This window comes from Salvelinus alpinus, chromosome 10 (assembly GCF_045679555.1).
Source record: "Salvelinus alpinus chromosome 10, SLU_Salpinus.1, whole genome shotgun sequence".
Taxonomy (NCBI): Eukaryota; Metazoa; Chordata; class Actinopteri; order Salmoniformes; family Salmonidae; genus Salvelinus; species Salvelinus alpinus.
The window spans coordinates 33,608,671-33,632,155 of NC_092095.1; the positions used below are offsets into that span (position 1 = coordinate 33,608,671).

General features: G+C 44.2%; 1 protein-coding gene across 1 annotated transcript in view; it reads right to left on the bottom strand.

Annotated features, from left to right (window-relative positions):
- Window positions 1-36: 36 nt before the first annotated feature.
- Window positions 37-23,485, bottom strand: part of smchd1 (structural maintenance of chromosomes flexible hinge domain containing 1) — a 46,175-nt gene continuing 22,726 nt past the window's right edge. The window contains exons 23-47 of the mRNA XM_071328983.1: window positions 16,186-16,322; window positions 12,917-13,054; window positions 12,401-12,640; window positions 11,782-11,930; window positions 11,486-11,571; window positions 11,263-11,381; window positions 10,931-11,092; window positions 10,654-10,782; window positions 10,447-10,526; window positions 10,207-10,364; window positions 9,942-10,060; window positions 8,841-8,902; window positions 8,410-8,497; window positions 7,996-8,127; window positions 5,958-6,113; window positions 5,693-5,825; window positions 5,066-5,185; window positions 4,283-4,368; window positions 4,014-4,136; window positions 3,644-3,828; window positions 3,354-3,463; window positions 2,222-2,292; window positions 1,555-1,729; window positions 822-980; window positions 37-614 (exon numbers count right to left, since the gene is read on the bottom strand). Coding sequence (XP_071185084.1) covers window positions 493-614; window positions 822-980; window positions 1,555-1,729; window positions 2,222-2,292; window positions 3,354-3,463; window positions 3,644-3,828; window positions 4,014-4,136; window positions 4,283-4,368; window positions 5,066-5,185; window positions 5,693-5,825; window positions 5,958-6,113; window positions 7,996-8,127; window positions 8,410-8,497; window positions 8,841-8,902; window positions 9,942-10,060; window positions 10,207-10,364; window positions 10,447-10,526; window positions 10,654-10,782; window positions 10,931-11,092; window positions 11,263-11,381; window positions 11,486-11,571; window positions 11,782-11,930; window positions 12,401-12,640; window positions 12,917-13,054; window positions 16,186-16,322 — 3,239 coding nt within the window. The 3' untranslated portion in view covers window positions 37-492. The remainder of the gene's footprint in view (window positions 615-821; window positions 981-1,554; window positions 1,730-2,221; window positions 2,293-3,353; window positions 3,464-3,643; window positions 3,829-4,013; window positions 4,137-4,282; window positions 4,369-5,065; window positions 5,186-5,692; window positions 5,826-5,957; window positions 6,114-7,995; window positions 8,128-8,409; window positions 8,498-8,840; window positions 8,903-9,941; window positions 10,061-10,206; window positions 10,365-10,446; window positions 10,527-10,653; window positions 10,783-10,930; window positions 11,093-11,262; window positions 11,382-11,485; window positions 11,572-11,781; window positions 11,931-12,400; window positions 12,641-12,916; window positions 13,055-16,185; window positions 16,323-23,485) is intronic.

Sequence of the window (23,485 nt, forward strand, 5' to 3'; positions counted from 1 at the left end):
TGCCGAAACGTTGGTGATTTACCCAATAAGTTCATATATGGTGTGCAACTGTTTATTTGTATAGTTTGAGATCACTTTAGCATCAGTCAGCCAAATACAGATTCATTCAAAACATATGTCTTGTAGAATTTTCACAAACACACCTTATTCATAAGTGAAAACACATGTTTATAAACAATTTATAAAATATTTTTTTTATAAAAATAAAATAATCTTTGTACATGGTACAAAAACCTTCCCTCTCAAAACACAGTTCATTGTAAACTGGACAAAAAGAAATAAAGTTAATCTAAATACCAGTCGCTTCATATTGCTGCCATCTACGTTCAAATGTGTAAAAAAAACACCAACCTGCTGAACAAATTAATGAAAATGCATTAAGAGACTAACTCTTCAGACTCAGACATAATGTAGATGGCATGGTACAACACTCTGCTGTACATGTCAACTGGAATTGAAAACGGACATTTATGTTGCTCAAAAAAAGTGAAATCAATAGTCTTGTTTTATTAACTTCCGCCTCGTCCTCTTGGTTACCATACCGGACGATTCTCCGGCCTTGTCAAGACTCCGTTTCACCCCAATGGCGGAAGGCGTCCGAACTGGAGTACTGGCTGTACAAAAACACAACCGACAACATACCTTTTACATTTCAACAAATAGCAAAGTAAATCCCACAGATTAAAACAAAGCGACAGGAAAATAATGTAGGGGTCACCTAACAATGCTCTTTAGGGCCTTGGGTGTGAGAAATGTGCTTTAATATTTGAAAATATATATAATTACAGTGTCGAAATGTCCCCCTCATCATATACACGTACCAAGCTTTGTCTCAATGTCTTTGAGCTGCTTCTCCTGCTCATCCATCTCCTCTTCTTTCTGCACCATCTCAGGTGACTTCAGGTATTGCATGTGGCTGTCAAAGTCCTCCTTCACCTGTCTGCTCTTTTCCATGGCCAACCGGTACTGCTGGAGCAAGTCTGCAAACAGGGACAAAGGCATTTTTTAAAAATCCCTTTTTCGTGGTATCCAATTGGTAGTTACAGTCTTGTCTCATGGCTGCAACTACCGTACAGACTCGGGAAAGCCGAAGGTCGAGAGCCATGCGTCCTGCGAAACACAACCCAACCAAGCCGCACTGCTTCTTGACACAATGCCCGCTTAACCCGGAAGCCAGCCACACCAATGTGTCGGAGGAAACACTGTACACCTGGCGACCGTGTCAGCGTGCACTGCGTCCGGCCTGCCACAGGAGTCGCTAGTGCGCGATGGGACAAGGACATCCCTGCCGGTCAAACCTTCTAACCCGGATGACGCTGGGCCAATTGTGCACCGCCCCATGGGTCTCCTGGTCACGGCCCGCTGCGACAGAGCCTGGACTTGAACCTAGAATCTCTAGTGGCACAGCTAGCACTGCGATTCAGTGCCTTAGACCACTGTGCCACTCGGGAGCCCTATGTACATTTACACTATAAATAAATATATATATATGAAGGAATGATACTATGCTACAAAATGCACGCACACACACAGAAGTAAAATCCAGTCACTGACCAATCTGGCCCATAAAGGTGTGGTAGTCCTTGGGGAGGGGTGCACCGAACACCTGGCCACGCAGTCTCTCTATTGGAGGGGCTTTGTTCTGCAAGCCCCCAAACTTGCCGTTGCTGCGGATCCTCTCGCCCTGCCGGGTCAGGAGGGTGGGGCATGGCACCTTGCTCTGGACTACCTGGCCAAAACAAAAAACAAGACCCAATTCTCAAAACAGGAAAACACATCAAACACTGACTGGACTTTAGGACAGGTTTCTGTACCACCCATACAAAGACACTAGACCTGCTTCACAAATAGAGCACGACTCCCTATTTAGTACACTACTTTTCACCAGGGCCCAGGCCAAAAGTAGTGTACTAAATAGGGAATATGGTTGAAACGGAGAAGAACCTACTTAAATTTGTCCAACAAACTCATATTTTTGATATTCAGTTGCAAAACGTTTCGCAACCGTTTGCCGCGGTCTCCGTCTAAATGAATAAACCCCTGAATTTGTGCAATACAAACTAGTTTTCGTTGAAAACGTTTTCTGTCCAGAAACATTTAACTATAGTGTGCACTAATGAATACACCCAAGATCTCCCAGGCAAAGGCTTTAAACTAGAACACTACTTGGCCAGGGTGTTACAGATGGCTTGGTTAAGGCAGCATGCCTGGCCTGACTCACCCCCTTCCTGTAGTGGTTAGCAGAGTCCAGGTCATCCGTCAAAATGGTGTCTCCAAGGAGGTTGCCGAACACTGCAGGGAAACAAGAGATTATTTAAAGGCTAGTTACATACGTATTCACCAAACTACTACCAGAGTATTACCTGAAACTGATCACTAAAGATCCTACTTTTACTGTTCGTGAAACATGTTCCATTATTTGGCTAAAGACATGTATGATATCATACAACTGCTTCTATAGAGGGTAAATAAACTCAGGTTCTTAAAAGGTTTTTATCTGGAGGCAAAAAAAAAAAACTCACACCTGTTTAGGCGAGGTGCTGGCTAGTGGAATAGAACACTTAAAAAAAGAAATAAAAGTGGTCGAAACGTTGGTTATTAGGATATTCAATTATTGCATCTGAGCTCCTAGAGTGTGCGGCTCTCCTTTCCTTCTTTAAATGTTTTAACCATTTCAGTTGATGTCATGCCCCGACAAAAACCTCTTATAAGCGGAAGCCCGAGAGAAGCATAACATGTAAAGAAACATAAAACTGTTCCAAGAGCCCTCATTATGAAATCAGTCCCAAATCTGGAAGTACAGAAATCGAAGAGGAAAAATAACAAAAGTTTAAACATGCATGATGACAATCCTTTAAATTACACAAACAGCATCATGATGTATAATCATTTTTATAGTGAACGGCTGGGGTCCAATTTCAGCTCCAGTAGCAGAGCCCCCCCAGGGATGGATGCCATAACTGGCCTGTGAGGTAAGAGCCTGGGGTTCTGTCTGGAACCGTTTAGCCACCAAACGCAGGCGGGCAAGAGAGAGCGAAGGGCCAAGGGAGGAACTACCCTAACAACCACAAGCACACAGCTCAGAGGAGGAGTGCTGATCTAGGATCAGGCGCCTGCTCTCCATATCATCTTATTCATTATGATTGAAAAGGCTAAACTGATCCTAGATCACAAGTCTGAGACACTTGATAAACACAGAGACCAGGAAGGAAGACAGAAAAGCTTCTGGAACTGCACAGAAACAGAAACCACTCATGCTTAGGCACAACTAGACAATAACATTAAGGAGGGGGGGTTACATATTGGGGAATATTTGATCCAAAGAGAAATTCTGAAGAAGAAGACTGACTCACCTATCTGGCAGTTCTCTGCATTCTCTGGGAAAATGAGGAGGTCTCGGGCAAACACAGGGTTCCCAATGGGTCGAAAGCTGTTCTGACCGTTCCTTATGTGGGGCAAGGGTCTGGAAAAGAAACAAGTACAGCTCACTAAAGCATAAACACCTTTGAGCTCTGTTTCATTGTTCTCAAAGAACCTCACATGAAACAGGTCCCAGACTAAAAACTGTAGGAGGCCAACTACTAGAAAGGAAGGAACAATTGCATGCTGTTTAGAGAGTAAAGGTGTGCGTGCGTGTGTTCACCTGCTGCTGTTGTTCCTCCAGAACACCGTGTCCAGGGGCATGACCTGCTGCTTCCCCTGGGTGTCGTCATAGATCTTCCGTGCCGCCGCCGTTGTCATGGTGACCACACAGTCAATGTCCCCCAAGAGGTGCCAGGAGATGACCGTGGCCACGTCGTCGTCCTCCACCAGCGCCAGGTGGCCAATCTGCATCAGAGACAGTGGGTGAGATTCTGAGGAACTCACCACATACCGTCCTTCACCAATTAACCACTTCGGCCTGAAGCATAAGAAAGCTGCAGAGACAGGGCCCGGCTCCCAAATGGCACATGATAGGGAATAGGGTGCCATTTGGGAGCCAGACAGCGTAAAATGTGTTTTGTCGGCTTTACTTTTCCCAGGACGTCATGGTTGCCCCTGAAGGGATCGGGCATGGCGCAGACTCTCCGCGTCTGGAGTTTCATCTTCTCCGTGTCAGCCGTCTTCTGCCCGATGACTTCGTTGATCGCTGGGATCTGTAGAAACAGCGAATGGAGCCGTCAAACGTTTCAACTTCAGAGTGCACGCATCATGCATAGCACAATGACAGTCTTGTGGAGGGGGGGGTCGAGTATCTGTGGTATTTGTAAGTGGGAGAACGTGGGTATAATCCAATACTCACGGACGACAGTTGTGCTACAGCCATGCCATTCTTCCCGAGCTCGGATTTCAAGTGACTCTCCTTGTTGGTGGCGTTGCGCACCTGATCTGAAGCAAGACAAATGTTTAAAACATTGACAGTTTGGCTACCAAACTGGCAGTTTCCATCCCTTCCTGCAGCTCAGTTGACATAATTAAGCAATAAGGCAGTGCTATATCATGAATAGTCACAGGTAAATGTCGTCGTTTGGCCCCCGACAGTTAGAAACATATTCAAATAAAAATGAATTCCATAATTTCATTAAAACATTATTTTGAAAAGTCAATTCATACAATTTCATTCTTCCACCAGAAAATATAATCCGGACAAAAATCTGGTTGTTAGTTCTTTTGGTCAGACGCGCCCCAGACCTTCATTATTTTTGGATAGTTGCTATGCAAAAGGTCTGGTCGTCTGCTCTAAAACAAAATGGTTGCTACGCAGGTTGGACAACGTTCTTGTCACTTGCTAGCTAGCCAGCCAGCCAACTTCAGCTATCTTAGTCACGTCAAACATTGAACCTGGACTGATAGTTCACTAGCTGCATTTTCATTTTTTCCCTACTGGCATTTACTTGGATATGTCCATGATTATAAAACTGGCTATAGCGTCGGGCTGAACGGCATTTACCTGTGACTGTATTCACGATACAGCACTGCCTCGTGTGCCTTTTTATTTTATTTGCATACAGCGCGGCTTAGAACTGCTCGTTCAATCAGGATCCAAACAACCAGTTTTGTAACACATTTGAAATGCAACACCTACTACTGAGCTCAGTGATGAGTTGCCTGTTGGTGTCAAACAGACTCCTGTAGATGTCAACGGTCTGTTTGAGCTGGTCTTTCTTCTTGGTCAGTTCAGACATCTGCTTCCTGTTCTCCACATCTAGTAATAGACAGGAAGACAGTCAGGATCACCTGACACACTGGTCCAGGAGCCAAGAGACTGGCCTTTAAAGGGACATTACACTTTCAAATCTAAACTTCCCTTACATTTTCCAATCTCAAAAGTAGTCTAATGTTAGGATGAATCCACATTCCTAGGCATAAGTTGTGTCGAGTCAGCTGTATGCCTCCATCCAACACGAATGGAAAAGACAAGCATCAAATACATTCAGGAATTGAGACAGTGCTCATCTTTTCCATTAATTTGTGATTGAGACACGTAGCTGGTTTGCCAAAACAGATGGCCTAGAATGTGGACATTTCTTAACAGTCTACTTTTGAGGTCGGAATTATTATTACGAGTGAAATGTCCCTTTAAGATGGCTGGACACTCATGATCACAGTGTGTCAACCACTTTTAGATGGGAGGCAAAAAATGTTGCTATTAAAATGACAAACTGATATTGACGTGATGTCACAATTTAAAAATGAAAACGTATGACCTAACCGTTGTAGAAGCGGAAGGGAAGCTCAAATGCTGCCAGGGGATTTTTGGGGCCAAACCCTGGGACGGAAGGTCTGAAGAGCAAGACATACTCATTCCCATCCTGACCAGGACTGTTCTCCATGATGGACAGATTCTAGAAGGGGGAGAGAGAGCGAGAGAGGTTAAAATATTGTGCGTTTTCAAAAAAATATAAATAAAATATCTATATGCAATGCAAACTTATGGTTAGCACACAAAGATGTTCTACAAATGCACCACCACTCACAGTGATTTGGGCCTCTCCATTAGCCAGGCTAAACTGCAGGCTCTTGGCTTTGCCCTCAAAGAGAGGCAGGTTTTTGTCACTGGAGCCTTTGGAGCTCTTAATGGTCACCACCACCTTCCCACTCAGCTCCAGCCCCGCTGAGTTATTATACATATCCTGGAGGGAAGCAACACAAACCATCAGCCACAGAAATATCATCACTAGAATGGGAATCCCTAGTTTAGTTTATTAATTCGACCATTAAAAAAAAAAGCACACAAAGCTTAAAAGCCATACATGCACATTAATAAAATCATTGAGGATAACTATTCAAGTCAACGATGTCAAATTGCCATGGTCAGAGGTTCTATTTCCTTTCTAGTGATTCTATTTACAGTGCCTTCGGGGAAGTATCAGACCCCTTGACTTTATCCACATTTTATGTTACAGCTTTATTCTAAAATTGATTAAATATATACATATCACATTTCCATAAGCATTCATACCCTTTACTCAGTATTTTGTTGAAGGACCTTTGGCAGCGATTACAGCCTTGAGTGTTCTTGGGTATGACGCTACAAGCTTGACATCTGTATTTGGGGCATTTCACCCATTCTTCTCTGCAGACCCTCTCAAGCTCGGTCAGATTGGATGCAGAGCGTTGCTGCACAGCTATTTTCAGGTCGCTCCAGAGATGTTTGATCGGGTTCAAGTCCAGACTCTGGCTGGGCCACTCAAGGACATTCAGAGACTTGTCCTGAAGCCCCTCCTGCGTTGCGTTGTCTTGGCTGTGCTTAGGGTCGTTGTCCTGTTGGAAGGTGAACCTTCACCCCAGTCTGAGGTCCTGAGAGCTCTGGAGCAGGTATTCATCAAGGATATCAATGTACTTTGCTCCGTTTCTTTGCCTCAATCCTGACTAGTCTTCCAGTCCCTGCCACTGAAAAACATCCCCACAGCATGATGCTGCCACCACCATGCTTCACTGTAGGAATGGTGCCAGGTTTCCTACAGACATTACGCTTGGCATTCTTGGCCAAAGAGTTCAATCTTGGTTTCATCAGACCAGAAAATCTTGTTTCTCATGGTCTGAGAGTCTTTAGGGGCCTTTTGCCAAACGGGCCGTCATGTGCCTTTTACTGAGGAGTGGCTTCAGTCTGGCCACTACCATAAAGGCCTGATTGCAGCACTCCACCACTCTACCAGAGATGGTTGTCCTTCTGGAAGGTTCTCCCATCTCCACAGAGGAACTCTGACAGAGTTATCATTGGGTTCTTGGTCACCGCCCTGACCAAGATCCTTTCCCCCAATTGTTCAGTTTGGCCGGGCGGCCAGCTCTAGGAAGAGTCTTGGGGGTTCCAAACTTCATCCAGTTAAGAATGGAAGCCACTGTGTTCTTGGGGACCTTCAATGCTGCAGAAATGTTGGGTACCTTTCCCCAGATCTGTGCCTTGACACAATCCTGTCTTGGAGCTCTAGGGACAATTCCTCCGACCTCATGGCTTGGTTTTTGCTCTGACATGCACTGTCAACTGTGGGACGCTCTATAGACAGGTGTGTTCCTTTCCAAATCATGTCCAATCAATTGAATTTACCACAGGTGGACTCCAACCAAGCTGTAGAAACATCTCAAGGATGATCAATGGAAACATGATGCACCTGAGCTCAACTGAGTGTCATAGCAAAGGGTCTGAATATTTATGTAAATAAGGTATTTCAGTTCTTTATTTTTAATACATTTGTAAAACAAATTGTCATTATGGGCTATTGTGTGTAGATTGCTGAGGATAAAAAAACAAAACAAAAAAAAACATTTTAGAACAAGGCTGTGACGTACCAAAATGTGGAAAAAGTCGAGGGGTCTGAATACTTTCCGAAGGCACTAAATATGGTCTCAGTTAGGCTTGGTCACCAAAAATGATAGAACATATTTGAACCATTTATAGACTGCAACCATGCTTTGTTTTGCTCTATTGCTTAGTCAAGTTGGCTTTTTTCCCCTCACTAATCCTATGTTTAGTGATTCATGACTGTCGCTGGTCAGAGGATCTAATCATCTCACCATTAATTTCAGAGACATGTCCTCCACCAGAGTCCGACTGTCAAGGACGTTGTTGTTAACCACCACTGGGGTTGGTGGCTGCAGTTCTGGGGCCAATTTGACAGGATCGTTGGGTACAACATTTATGACATACTAGGCGAGGGCAGGAAAGAGAGAGACGTGATTATCATAGTTCTACAAGTAGCCCAAAATAATGACCCACGGGGCCTTTGGACATACAGACCTATGGACATACAGCCACTGGACATGAAAGACATTTCTTCTACATAAGATTAACAAGAGACCAATTTGGAGAGCAGAGACCATATCCACGTGTACATGTTTCACTCAAAACCAGTTGGGGGTGTCTGGAAATAGGTTGTCTGTGAGGAGTGGGTTTATGGCTCTAAGCCATCTGGTTGAAGTTGAACTCACCTGGTGACTCCACAGCCCTTTAGTCTTGTCAACACACAGCACAAACTGGATGGTGTACTTCCCGACATGGTCTGGGATGACTTTGTCTCTGTTAGATGAAAATGAATCATTTTACATAAACATCACAGGACTACCTTTGTGTTGAATAAAGGTTAATAAAAAATAAAATAATCTTTGTGTTGATACACCATGAAGTGGCCATCACCTCTGACCAGAATATCAGTTACCATTATATGTTCATTTCCCAATAATTCTATGTTTAAATTGCCACCCATCAGGTGATTTCTAAATACACTGCGGCCACCCGCTGCTTTGCGATTTGTATTTGTGGTGTGTCTCTCTAAAGCCATTTTAGTCAGGAGAGGAAATATCTATCCTAGTACTACAAGTCCCCAGCATAAGCTGGGTACGAATATAAAACTATTGGTTACCTGAAGTGAAAACTGTCCGCCTTTTCGTCTTCCATGGGTTTGCTGCATTTCAGTTGGGCAGCCTTTAAAAAAGCATGTACACAATGAGTATTCTTTATTGCCATCCCTTTTTATGTATGTATGTATGTATGTATGTATGTATGTATGTATGTATGTATGTATGTATGTATGTATGTATGTATGTATGTATGTATGTATGTATGTACACACACGTTCAAAAGTTTGGGGTCACTTAGAAATGTCCTTGTTTTTATGTCCATTAACATCAAATTGATCGGAAATACTCGTAGACATTGTTAATGTTCTAAATGACTATTGTAGCTGGAAACGGCAGAGTTTTTATGGATTATCTACATAGGCGTACAGAGGCCCATTATCAGCAACCATCTCTCCGGTGTTCCATCACGTTGTGTTAGCTAATCCAAGTTGATCATTTTAAGAAGGCTAATTGATCATTAGAAAACCAATTATGTTAGCACAGCTAAAAACTGTTGTTCTGATTAAAGAAGCAATAAAACTGGCTTTCGTTAGACTAGTTGAGTGTCTGGAGCATCAGCATTTGTTGGTTCGATTACAGGCTCAAAATGGACAAAGAGACTTTTCTTCTGAAACTCAGTCTATTCTTGTTCTGAGAAATTGCCAAGAAACTGAAGATCTCGTACAACCCTGTGTACTACTCCCTTCACAGAACAGCACAAACTGGCTCTATGGAGAGAGCGGGAGGCCCCGGTGCACAACTGAGCAAGAGGACAAGTACATTAGAGTGTCTAGTTTGAGACACAGATGCCTCACAAGTCCTCAACTGGCAGCTTCATTAAATAGTAGCTGCAAAACACCAGTCTCAACGTCAACAGTGAAGAGGTGACTCCGGGACGCTGGCCTTCGAGGCAGAATCGCAAAGAAAAAGCCATATCTCAGAGTGGCCAATAAAAATAAAAGATTAAGATGGGCAAAAGAACGCAGACACTGGACAGAGGAACTCTGCCTAGAAGGCCAGCATCCCGTAGTCGCCTCTTCACTGTTGACGTTGAGACTGGTGTTTTGCACGATATAGGCAATAGGGTGCCATTTGGGATGCACCCTGGGTGTCCCGTAACTCACCCCTGAGGGGGGCCGTGACGTCCCTGATGGCTCTCCCTTCCACAACAGCATGGACATGTTGGCAGGGTTGAGGTTCTTGATGGTGCTGCCCTCCTCCGACACCACAGACACTGAAAACACTGGACCCACACAAAGACCACCATGACAGGTCAGCTGACACAGAAGCCGCAGACACACAGGCGGCGCGGCAGACACACAGGCGGCGCGGCAGACACACAGGCGGCGCGGCAGACACACAGGCGGCGCGGCACACAGAGGTACAGACCTGTGAGGGTGCCTCCAGCAGGAAACACTGAGTCTGTGTTGTACTCCACCACCAGTTTGACAGGTTTGTTAGGATCGGGGATAATGGTAAGCTTTACGGATGGACCGTGGATGGGCTTCTTGTTGAAGGACCCTCTGAACTCCAGCGCATACTCCCCCCTGGGAGACCAACAGGAGTTGAACACGGCCCTCCAATAATATATGGTTGCAGGGTTATTATGACAAGTGGTTAGGAACTTACTTTGGACCGCTCACATGGTCCACTACGAAACTGGCTTTTCCGTCTTTGTCTAATGGTTGTGAATTAACGGATGACTTCACCTGAAAAACAAAAGACTTCATCACAATTTCTTATCAAGAAGATAACCTACCCAATAGAGGTCAATATCCCCAACGCTATAGAATCCCCATGTCCCCCTTTACATCAGTTGAGGGGAGAGTGGCTGACCTTTAGAGCTGGAGTGGAAGTCTTCAGTGCCACCACAACCCTCTGGTCAGGTGAGGGGTTCCCCCACTCGTCAAACAGCTGGAGGAGGAAGGGCGTCTGGATGCCCTGCTCATTCAGTACCTGCAGGGGCTGAGTTAAAGACGCAACACACGGACTACAGTTACAGTTAGGGAGAGAGGACTGCCATGACCAATATGTACCAAAACTCAGTGGTTGCTTCACAAAATGGCAACACTGACGCAGTCAAGAGTGTCTTGGCCCTTAACTTAATGCCCACCTCTTGTGGTCCGTCCACTAGTTTGAGCTGTGCAGGGACCCCAGCCGTCAATTTAATTGTCACATGCTCCGCAAATTCCCTCCAGGTGAAGTTCAGCTCTCTGATGCCTGGGAACCCGGGGTTGAACCGCACCCCCATCACTAACATGGAGTGGGTGCTCTCCTGGTTACAACACAATGGCGTAATGGACATTTCGTTTCATGTCGTTTTTCCAAATCACAGACTGTAGCTTTAAGGACAATATGGGATGTTTTGAAACCAATTATACTTTCAGCAAAAATTATCTCAATGGATAATAACATTACAAAATCACTTGGATATATTCAATGTACCTGCCAGGTAAAAACCAGAGAAGCTTTGTCGAGACCCTCGGCGTCCACGGCGAGAGAGTCCACACAGGTCGCGGTCAGCATCTGAGTTTTATTACCATACTGGTCTGTAAGCTGTAAGACTGGGAAAGGGGACTACCGGTTTCTCATTTGGAAGGTAATCAAGAAGAAGTGTTTAAATGTGAATTAGATGTCAAGAGTCAACTGTTGATGGCTCCAGACTCACAGATCTTTCCTGATAGGACCTCTCCCATCCTCACGGTCGACTCGCTCAGGGTGGCCTTCATGTGTTTAGGCTTGTCGGGGCGGGGCCTAAAACCAACACATAGCCAATCAAAAACAGGTCCACCCCGCTGATGTGATAAGCGCAATCAGAATTCATTATGTTGATCTTCTACAAGCAAATTAACATCATTTGTCTACTTTGTATCTTTTCACCACGAGGCAAAATCTTTGCCTCACCAAAAACAAATGTTGCTTGAGTGCAAGATCTTTCTACCCATGTTTGAGCAGAGGACTTACACTATAGTGAAGGATGTGTCGACAGACACCAGCTCCTCCATGTAGGAGACCTGGTAGAAGTGCTCCTCCTTCACCAGCGACGGGACCGGCACGTTGGGCAGCTTCCCCTGGGCCAGCTCCTCCACACTCACGTCAGCCGTCCAGTTCACCTGACACAGTCACAACACACAAACAGGGAAGTCTCAGACAACAGGCTGTTAGAAGCATCAATACTGATCTAATATCCATGTCAACTCTAATGAAAGACTCCTGGGTCCGTATTCATAAAGCGTCTCAGAGGAGGAATGCTGATCTAGAATCAGATGCCCCCTCATTCATATGCTCTAGTCGGCTGTACCTCCATCAAAACGCCAGTATTTGTCCTTCATATTTGTTCTCCGTCTTTTGAAACAGTGAGACAATGTTTTCAGCACTTATTTCCATGACTGATCAGAATGTGTTTTCTTATGGCCCTCGGTTGTCCCTCTGCAGCAGACATATGGTGAGTAATATGTTTGGAACATCGAATTGCAATACATAAATCGTATCTGCACCTAAGTATCGTGATAATACCGTATCTTGAGGTCCCTGGCCATCCCCAGCCCTAATTCATACACGGCCAGGGTGGTGTCATCATTACCTTGATCCTCCGGGCCATCTCCTCAGACAGAGGGACCACCCTGCCTCTCTCGTCATACAGTCTATAATGGAGGTTCTCCAGGAGGTCCCCTGCCGTCCAGTCTATCTTTTCCTTGTCCCTAAGCACCATGGAGTCCACCAGGCTGTCCTCGTCCTCCTGACTGTACACCTCGAGACGTGACACACGGGTGCTGGGGACAACCCTCAGATCCCTCTGGACTGGAGCTACACTCTTCTGACTCTGATGGGTAAAAAGGGATGAATGAACATGTATCATTTCACTTGACAAAATGTATTCGTGTTATGTTTTTACACTGAAAATATTTTAAAAAGCCCCAAATAATATTGGACTGAAAAACAAAACCTTATGACGCAGTGAAAAAAATGGCAGTGTGCAGGAGTTTCTTTTTTCTATCATTGAGCTCCATGGAGGGGGTGAAATAAGTTGAAAGGAGACGTTAAGAAGTTTGAGGTGAAACAAAGGGGAGGTCTTTATAGATGACAAACGATTACTTACGGGAATATCAAATGTAGCTTTAACCGTCTGGTCTCCCGCAATGTTTTTGAAGGTGATTGGTTTTAGCACCAGGGTCCCGGCTCCTGTGTTACTGCAGTCTACAGCCACCATGGAGGACGAACCAGGGATCCCCTGCAACTGAGACACCACAGAAAGATACATACCGCACAAATACATTTTATTATTGTCAAGCCAACACGTTGACTTCCAGGACTCAAATAACTTTTTTTTTTAAAACCACATTAATTCTATTGGACAACAGTCTCTTTATGTATCTAGAAAGGAAGAGTTACTCCAGAAGGCAGAGGTTGTCTATGTAAGGACAAAAAATAAAAATAAAAAATAATAAAAATCAGGCCCAGTGGGCACTGCTGACAAACAGTGAAATATTGTCAAGCAACTGATTGATTTCCAGGACTGAAATATACAGAGTATAGAAAGCATTAGGAACACGTGCTCTTTCCATAAGTGACCAGGAGAAAGCTATGATACCTTATTGAGGTCACCTGTTAAATGCACTTCAAACCAGTGTAGCTGAAGGGGAGGAAACAGGTTACAGAAGGATTTTTAAGCCTTGAGACATGGATGGTGTATACAATGCCTTCAGAAAGTAATCAGACCCATTGACTTTTCCCACATTTTGTTAGGTTACAGCCTTATTCTAACATTGAATAGTTCCCCCCCGTTCAATATACACACACACACACAATACCCTATAATGACAAAGCAAAAACAGGGTTTTAGACATTTTTGCTATTTAAAAAAAAATAAAACTGAAATATGACATTTACATAAGTATTCAGATCCTTTACTCAGTACTTTGTTGAAGCACCTTTGGCAGCGATTACAGCCGAGTCTTCTTGGGTACGACGGTACAAGCTTGGCACACCTGTATTTGGGGGGTTTCTCCCATTCTTCTCTGCAGATCCTCTCAAGCTCTGTCAGGTTGGATGGGGAGCGTTACTGCACAGCTATTTTCAGGTCTCTCCAGAGATGTTCCATCGGGTTCAAGTCCGGGCCACTCAAGGACATTCCGAGACTTGTCTCGAAGCCACTCCTCTGTTGTCCTGGCTGTCTGCTTAGCATCATTGTCCTGTTGGAAGGTGAACCTTCACCCCAGTCAGAGGTCCTGAGTGCTCTGGAGTAGGTTTTCATCAAGGATCTATGTACTTTGCGCCGTTCATCTTTACCTCAAACCTGACTAGTCACCCAGTCCCTGCCGGTGAAAAAAATCCCTACAGCATGTTGCCGCCATCAGCATGCTTCACCATAGGGATGGTGCCAGGTTTCCTCCAGACGTGACACTTGGCATTCAGGCCAAAGAGATCAATCTTGGTTTTATCAGACCAGAGAATCTTGTTTCTCATGGTCTGAGTCGATTTAGGTGCCTTTTGGCAAACTCCAAGGGGGCTGTCATGTGCCTTTTACAGAAGAGTGGCTTCAGTCTGGCCACTACCATAAAGGCCTGATTGGTGGAGTGCTGCAGAGATGGTTGTTCTTCTGGAAGGTCCTCCCATCTCCACAGAGGAACTCTGGAGCTCTGTCAGAGTGATCATCGGTCTCTTGGTCACCCCGACCAAGGCCCTTCTCCCCTGTTTGCACAGTTTGGCTGGGCGGCCAGCTCTAGGAACACTCTTGGTGGTTCCAAACTTCTTCCAGTTAAGAACGATGGAGGCCACTGTGTTCTTGGGGACCTTCAATGCTGCAGACATTTTTTGGTACCCTTCCCCAGATTTGTACCTCGACACAATCTCAATTCTTTTGACATCATGGCTTGGTTTTTGCTCTGACATGCACTGTCAACTGTGGGACCTTATATAGACAGGTGTGTGATTTCCAAATAATGTCCAATCAATTGAATTTACCACAGGTGGACTACAATCAAGTTGTAGAAACATTAAGGATGATCAATGGAAAGAGGATGCACCTGAGCTCAATTTCATAGCAAAGGGTTTGAACATTTCTAAAAACCTGTTTTCACTTTGTCATTATGGGGTATTGTGTGTATCTTGATGAGGGGGAAAAAATACTATTTAATCCATTTTAAAGACTAAGGTAACAAAATGTGGGAAAAATGTCAAGGGGGCGGAATACTTTCCGGATGCACTGTATATAAAAACGCATTCCTTTCCTGCTATTGGGCAACAGTCGCTTTATGCACTCATCTGGAAGGGAAGAGTGGCTCCAGAAATCTGAGATTGATAGAATGTCCTCCATAGACAGAGCCAGTGGGCACTGTTGGCAAACATTGAACTCCTCTTTATCTTAGTGACAAAGGAAAGGGATGGAGACATGTGGACTAATGGCTCCACCAGGGTAACACAGCAGCCTCAACTTCAAAGGCTGATACAGCAGTTAAAGCCTTTCCTGAAGGAGGAGACTAATTCCTACACTAAACTGAGCATGATTTAATCTCCAGAACAGCAATGTGTTACCAAATTGAAACAATTTCACAAAAGTATTCCCGTAGTTGAGATCTGCCTCCTAGAGCCCCCTCACTTGGGAGAAAATGTTCAGATTTCCCATCAGAAGCCCACAAGTCAGATATCATTCATGGATTCTATCCTACTGGTAGATATTCTGGCAAAGAGCTGGATCGTATTCGCAAGGAACGCAAAGATTAAATAGGGGAGGGACTACTTTGTCCAGTAAGAAACACTTGTTTTCTATTGCAAAACATTTTGCTATGGTATGCACTAATGAATACAACTCTGGTAACCTGCTGTATGGAGTGTGGCCCTAAATTGCACATACTCTCTGGGACAGTGACACACCCTCTTACTCAACCCTGAAGGGTTGAAATAGTGCTCTGGCAGAGGGACAAGCCCGCCCCTCCCTTTATATTAGTTTGTTTCCTGGAGAGGGAATGGCTGTTCTACTGGAGCCAGTGTTTTTCATTAGCCAACTGCTGAGAAACTTGGAGGCAGAACTAGTACACACAGCTCCCGCAGGCTGCAAGTCCGACAACATTCTCAGGGTGCTTGGTTTGGCCTTACGAGAACTTGATGCTACTTGGTGCCTTTGAAGACATCAAAATGCCTATTGTACCTCACTATTAAGAAGTGGACTTCAGTAAAAACATGCAGATGTATGAGCATGGAACACCAAACACTAGATGGAACTTAAGATTTCAGAAAAATATTAACTGAACTGGAAGAAGCCATAGACATGCCAAGTTAGTGATGGGGATAGAAATTGCAGTGGTGTAATTCCTCTGCTTTTGACTTGAGTATTCATACCTCCAGAGTCAGGGTCTAGTCTGATTTTACCTGGCAGCTGATGATAAGTTTGGGGTGAGCTGTGACGTTTCCTGCTTCATCATGGACCTCCACATCAAAGCTAACCGAAGTTCCATTCTCCACAGTGATTGGATCCTCTTGTTTCACTTTGAGTGAATCTGGGTTACCTGTAAAACACACACATTCAGCTGACACACTACTATGGAATGTCCTTTACATGTACACTGAACACAGTGAGCTCCAAAAGTATTGGGACAGTGACATGTTTTGTTGTTTTGGCTCTGTACTCCAGCACTTTGGATTTGAAATGATACAATGGAGGTTACTACGTGGAATTAAAGTGCAGACAGTCAGCTTTAATTTGAGGGCATTTTCACCAATTGCAGCACTTATTGTATTTAGCCCCCCCCCAAAGTATTGGGACAAATTCACTTGTGTATTAAAGTAGTTAAAAGTTTAGTAGTTGGTCCCATATTCCAAGCACGCAATGACGACATCAAGCTTGTGACTCTACAAATTTGTTGGATGTACAGTGGGGAGAACAAGTATTTGATACACTGCCGATTTTGCAGGTTTTCCTACTTACAAAGCATGTAGAGGTCTGTCATTTTTATCATAGGTACACTTCAACTGTGAGAGACGGAATCTAAAACAAAAATCCAGAAAATCACATTGTATGATTTTTAAGTAATTAATTTGCATTTTATTGCATGACATAAGTATTTGATCACCTACCAACCAGTAAGAATTCCGGCTCTCACAGACCTGTTAGTTTTTCTTTAAGAAGCCCTCCTGTTCTCCACTCATTACCTGTATTAACTGCACCTGTTTGAACTCGTTACCTGTATAAAAGACACCTGTCCACACACTCAATCAAACAGACTCCAACCTCTCCACAATGGCCAAGACCAGAGAGCTGTGTAAGGACATCAGGGATAAATTGTAGACCTGTACAAGGCTGGGATGGGCTACAGGACAATAGCCAAGCAGCTTGGTGAGAAGGCAACAACTGTTGGCACAATTATTAGAAAATGGAAGAAGTTCAAGATGACGGTCAATCACCCTCGGCCTGGGGCTCCATGCAAGATCTCACCTCGTGGGGCATCAATGATCATGAGGAATGTGAGGGATCAGCCCAGAACTACACGGCAGGACCTGGTCAATGACCTGAAGAGAGCTGGGACCACAGTCTCAAAGAAAACCATTAGTAACACACTACGCCGTCATGGATTAAAATCCTGCAGCGCACGCAAGGTCCCCCTGCTCAAGCCAGCGCATGTCCAGGCCCGTCTGAAGTTTGCCAATGACCATCTGGATGATCCAGAGGAGGAATGGGAGAAGGTCATGTGGTCTGATGAGACAAAAATAGAGCTTTTTGCTCTAAACTCCACTCGCCGTGTTTGGAGGAATAGAAGGATGAGTACAACCCCAAGAACACCATCCCAACCGTGAAGCATGGAGGTGGAAACATCATTCTTTGGGGATGCTTTTCTGCAAAGGGGACAGGACGACGACGACTGCACCGTATTGAAGGGAGGATGGATGGGGTCATGTATCGCGAGATCTTGACCAACAACCTCCTTCCCTCAGTAAGAGCATTGAAGATGGTTCGTGGCTGGGTCTTCCAGCATGACAACGACCCGAAACACACAGCCAGGGCAACTAAGGAGTGGCTCCGTAAGAAGCATCTCAAGGTCCTGGAGTGGCCTAGCCAGTCTCCAGACCTGAACCCAATAGAAAATCTTTGGAGGGAGCCGAAAGTCCGTATTGCCCAGCGACAGCCCCGAAACCTGAAGGATCTGGAGAAGGTCTGTATGGAGGAGTGGGCCAAAATCCCTGCTGCAGTGTGTGCAAACCTGGTCAAGAACTACAGGAAACGTATGATCTCTGTAATTGCAAACTAAGGTTTCTGTACCAAATATTCAGTTCTGCTTTTCTGATGTATCAAATACTTATGTCATGCAATAAAATGCAAATTAATTAATTAAAAATCATACAATGTGATTTTCTGGATTTTTGTTTTAGATTCTTTACAGACCTCTACATGCTTTGTAAGTAGGAAAACCTGCAAAATTGTCAGTGTATCAAATACTTGTTCTCCCCACTGTATTTGCAGTTTTGTTTTGAGTCGGTTTCAGATTATTTTGTACCTAATAGAAATTAATGGTAAATAATGTATTGCCATTTTGGAGTCACCTTTATTGTAAATGAGAATAGAATACGTTTCTAAAGACTTCTACATTAATGTGGATGTTACCATGATTATGGAGAAAGTTAGACACACAAATAAAGAAACGTCCTTTTTTCCAGGACCCTGTCTTTCAAAGATAATTCGTAAAAATCCAAATAACTTTAAACACGGTTTAAACACCGTTTCCCATGCTTGGTCAATGAACCATAAACAATTAATGAACATGCACCTGTGGAACGGTCGTTAAGACACTAACAGCTTACAGGCGGTAGGCAAGTAAGGTCACAGTTATGAAAACTTAGGACACTAAAGAGGCCTTTCTACTGACTCTGAAAAACACAAAGAAAGATGCCCAGGGTCCTTGCTCATCTGCGTGAATGTGCCTTAGGCATGCTGCAAGGAGGCATGAGGACTGCAGATGTGGCCAGGGAAATAAATTGCAATGTCCGTACTGCGAGACGCCTAAGACAGCGCTACAGGGAGACAGGATGGACAGCTGATCGTCCTCGCAGTGGCAGACCACATGTAACAACACCTGCACAGGATCAGTACATCTGAACATCACACCTGCGGGACAGGTACAGGATGGCCAAAACTGCCTGAGTTACACCAGGAACGCACAATCACTCCATCAGTGCTCAGACTGTCCGCAATAGGCTGAGAGGCTGGACTGAGAGCTTGTAGGCCTGTTGTAAGGCAGGTACTCACCAGACATCACTGGCAACTACGTTGCCTATGGGCATAAACCCATGGTCGCTGGACCAGACAGGACTGGCAAAAAGTGCTCTTCACTGACGAGTTGCGGTTTTGTCTCACCCAGGGGTGATGGTCGGATTTGCGTTTATCGTCGAAGGAATGAGCGTTACACCGAGGCCTGCACTCTGGAGCGGGATCGTCGGACTGAGCTTGTTGTCATTGCAGGCAATCTCAACGCTGTGCGTTACAGGGAAGACATCCTCCTCCCTCATGTGGTACCCTTCATGCAGGCTCATCCTGACATGACCCTCCAGCATGACAATGCCACCAGCCATACTGCTCGTTCTGTGCGTGATTTCCTGCAAGACAGGAATGTCAGTGTTCTGCCATTGCCAGCGAAGAGCCCGGATCTCAATCCCATTGAGCACGTCTGGGACCTGTTGGATCGGAGGGTGAGGGCTAGGGCCATTCCCCCCAGAAATGTCTGGGAACTTGCAGGTGCCTTCTTGGAAGAGTGGGGTAACATCTCGCAGGCAAATCTGGTGCAGTCCATGAGGAGGAGATGGACTGCAGTACTTAATGCAGCTGGTGGTCACACCAGATACTGACTGTCACTTTTGATTTTGACCCCCCCCCCCCTTTGTTCAGGGACACATTCAATTTCTGTTAGTCACATGTCTGTGGAATTTGTTCAGTTTATGTCTCAGTTGTTGAATGTTCATACAAACATTTACACATGTTAAGTGTGATGAAAATAAATGCAGTTGACAGTGAGGATGTTTCTTTTTTTGCTGAGTTTATATCATACCCTCAAGACATGCTAACCTCTCACCATTACAGTAACAGGGGAGGGTATGATATGTCTAACTTCCTCACTCATACCCTCAGATTAAAGATGACAGTCTGCACTTTAACCTGTCATTGTATCATTTTAAAAGTGCTGGAGTAGAGCCAAAACAACCAAAAATGTGTCACTGTCCAAATCCATTTGGAGGTGAATGTATATACAGTGCTGCTTGTAAAACAGTTTAGACTACATATATGTTTTAAGACCTAAAGGGTGGTTGATGTTAACTCAAAGTGACAAGGTTCCAGTTTAACAAAGTTTACTATACTATATGAACACACTACAAGTAGCCATTACACTCAAGGCCAGGTCCATCAACGAACTCTTCATGCGCACTCTTGACTGAGTGATAGCCCCGTAATAACAGGAATATAGGGATACTTAAAACATGAACTTAACAATCTCCCCCTTTTCTTTAAAGACAAATAAAACATCAACATAATTAAATGTCCAAGTATTATTCAAGATCCCCATTACAAATGGGTTGTGTGACAGTTCTTATTTGTATTACTCAAGCTGCCACTTTCCATTACTGAGAGCCTGTAGGAGCGAGAGCCTGTAGGAGCACAAGACCGGATGCTCCTTTTTTTAGTCAGACAGTCAGCAAGCTGTTCCTTTGTGGTCTACCACAGAATCCGCTGGATTCTCTGTGCTTGAATAAGTTCCTTGATGCTGAGTCTTTTCTCTGTGACAGACTTGGTTGACTTCACAGCATCAACTAATAAGTAGTTGTCAGTGACACAAACTACAGGTAGAAAGTGCTGTTTTGTCTCACCAGTGGTAAGCTCTGAGAACAGAGTTGCAAGAAAGATAGCATTGTCAACTCCATCCAAGACCAAGGGTTTCTCCAGCAAGTCCGCTTCGGGACAACCCTTGTGATCCTTTTTTGACTGCCAACAGATAGGTGAGAATCTTCCTCCTTCACCCATTAACACGATTAGATGTCAACCTTGTGTGCCTCCATCTGTAAGGTTCCCTAGCGAAGCGTCTCTGAAGACAACTAGTTTCAAAGAGTCATCTTATCCAACATGCTGAAACTTTAAAATCACTTGTGATTTCAGATTATGAACAACTTTGTTTGCGTCATGAGTGGTTTGTACAGTGGCGTGTTTTGTGTTAGATGCCAAGTTGCAAACATCAAGTCTACTCTGTCTATCAACCCATAAAATTTGTCCCATCTTTGACCTCAATTTATCAGCTTCAATTCCAGAGGGGAATTCCTTTGTACGGCTCTTGAAGAATCCATGTGGATTGGTTGAAGATTCTTGATATAGCTCTCCTGTTGCATCAGTATTTTGCCATCAACTGTAATAAACTCTATGCCAACATAACAACAATGTATGATCATGCTCCTCACGGCCGACCTGGAAAACAGCTTAGAGGTGTGGAATCACAGTTGTAGCAAAGGTCTCTGAGCCACCCCAGATAAAGTAATCAACATGACAGGCAAATACTCCAGTCACATTGCAGTCTTGATCAAGCCAATAGAAGACTGCAGGATCCACTTGTGACATTTTTCCACCTGTATTCAGCATTGTTGCCTTGACTTTGTTGTACCAGTAGAGTGATCCATCTGCCAGTCCATACACACACGTTTTTAGTTTCCACAGTGTTCCTTCGCTTTTAGCTTCAGGCGGAGGTCGGATGTGAATGTCCCTTGACAGATCTGTTCCCTGCAAAAATCCAGATTTGATGTCTATGGAATTAAGTTTCCATTTTTTCTGGCAGATCACTGACATCAGCAATCTGAGTGACTCTGAGGCGCATGTTGGTGAGTCTTTTGGGAGTTCTTTAGCAGCCAGCTCCTCAAAACCTCTAGCCACTAGACGTGCTTTAGGAACTATTCCAGTTAAGGATTCTTTAAGGGTACACACCCACCTTGTTGAGACGCATTTTTGGCCAATGTCTTTGACTTCCTCAAACACTCCATTTTTCCTCCAATTACTGAGCTCATCTAGCTTAGCTGAGTCAAATGACACGTCCTTTGTTTCAAGTACATCATCATTTTGAATGTCATTCTGTTTTTCTCGATTTTCCATTGATTCAATTCTGATATTATCTACAAGTGACAGGTCAGCTGACCCTGTTGTACCAGAAAGTGTAGCTGGTTCAGAGTACTGCAAGTTGTACCAGTTCTTGTGTTTTACTTTTCCTGCTCGTCCAATGACGGTTGCTGTATGTGGAATACCACTTTCTCTGTCCATGTATTTAACAGTTTGTCCTGTTTTCAAATTGGAACAACCATGTTCTCTTAACACATATGGCTGTTGTTGAATGTTTTCCTCATTTGAACGCTCAATAGTATTACCTGTGGCATGGTTAAAGGTCTCTGCTCCATTTCCTGTGTCAGTTTCAGTGTCCATATCATTGGATGTGACATCTGGTAGGTTTGTGTCTGTTACTGTGTCCTTTTTGTCATTTTCATTAGGAGACAGAGGGGCTGTAGCTGAGAATCAATCTTGTTGATCATTTACTTTCCGCAATCTTGAGTGATGCACCCTGACAATCATGCCTCACAAATATCACCACACCATCTTGACCAATGACTACTCCCGGTCCTTTCCACTCCTGACAGTCAACTCGTTTGTAGTACACTTTGTTTCCAGTTTTGTACTTCTCATCATCATTATTCCCTGAACTGCTGAGTAACTTCTGAAGTCTGTCAACTGTATCATGTCCAAACTGTTTGTAAAGCTTTTGCAATACTTTGTGTTTTTCTTTAGTGCTCATGTTCTCTGTGACTGTCAGAATCTCCATGTGCTCTGTGTCAGTCAGAATCTCATTTTTGCATGGACTCTGTGATGTCTTTGTCTAAAATGTTTACACAATAGTGGCCTGAGGTAGTAAGTTCAAGAGTCACTGGTTGTTTAAACATCACTGCCTTGTCATTTTTTATGTCTAGTACAGCCTCTGCCTTCTTGAGGGAAGCTTTGCTTAATAGTAAGGGGATATCTGTAGGGACCACCTCTGTTTCAAAGTGACACTTAGTCTGACCAATTTTTGCTGGCATCTTAACTCTCTTGGTAGAATGGACAATTCTCCCATCTCCAAATTTGAAAGCTCTTTTGCTTGGTGTGTCAATCATATTTTGTACTTCTTTCATATTTAGTTCACTGACATAGCTATCAAGCCATTTTGCACCACACACTGTCCGTGTACATGCAGTCTCAATCACAGCAGATCCTAAGGATTCAACTATAAAAATCTCAGTATCAGATTCATTTGAAAACAGTGTAATGTTACACTGCTCTCTCTGTGTTTACATTTTCCTCTGTTAGTTTAACTTGTTCATTTTTATGAGGACAGTCTTTAACCCAATGGTAAGTGCTTTGACAAATAGCACATTTCGATCTCCTTCCATATTTGTCCAAAGGATTTGTGCCGGGAAATGGCGCCCTCTTCTGGTTGTCTTGAGAACGTGACTTGTTGGCGCCTTTTCTGTGCTGCTCGGTGTAATATGCTGCGTCACTCACTTGCATTCCATCTGTTATTGGCGCGACAGACGTCTTCTCACCAAATATTATTTTTAGTGCCGACTTCATAGATGCAAAAGTCAGCACAGTACAAGCAGTCAAAGCCAACTGTTTCTCCCTACC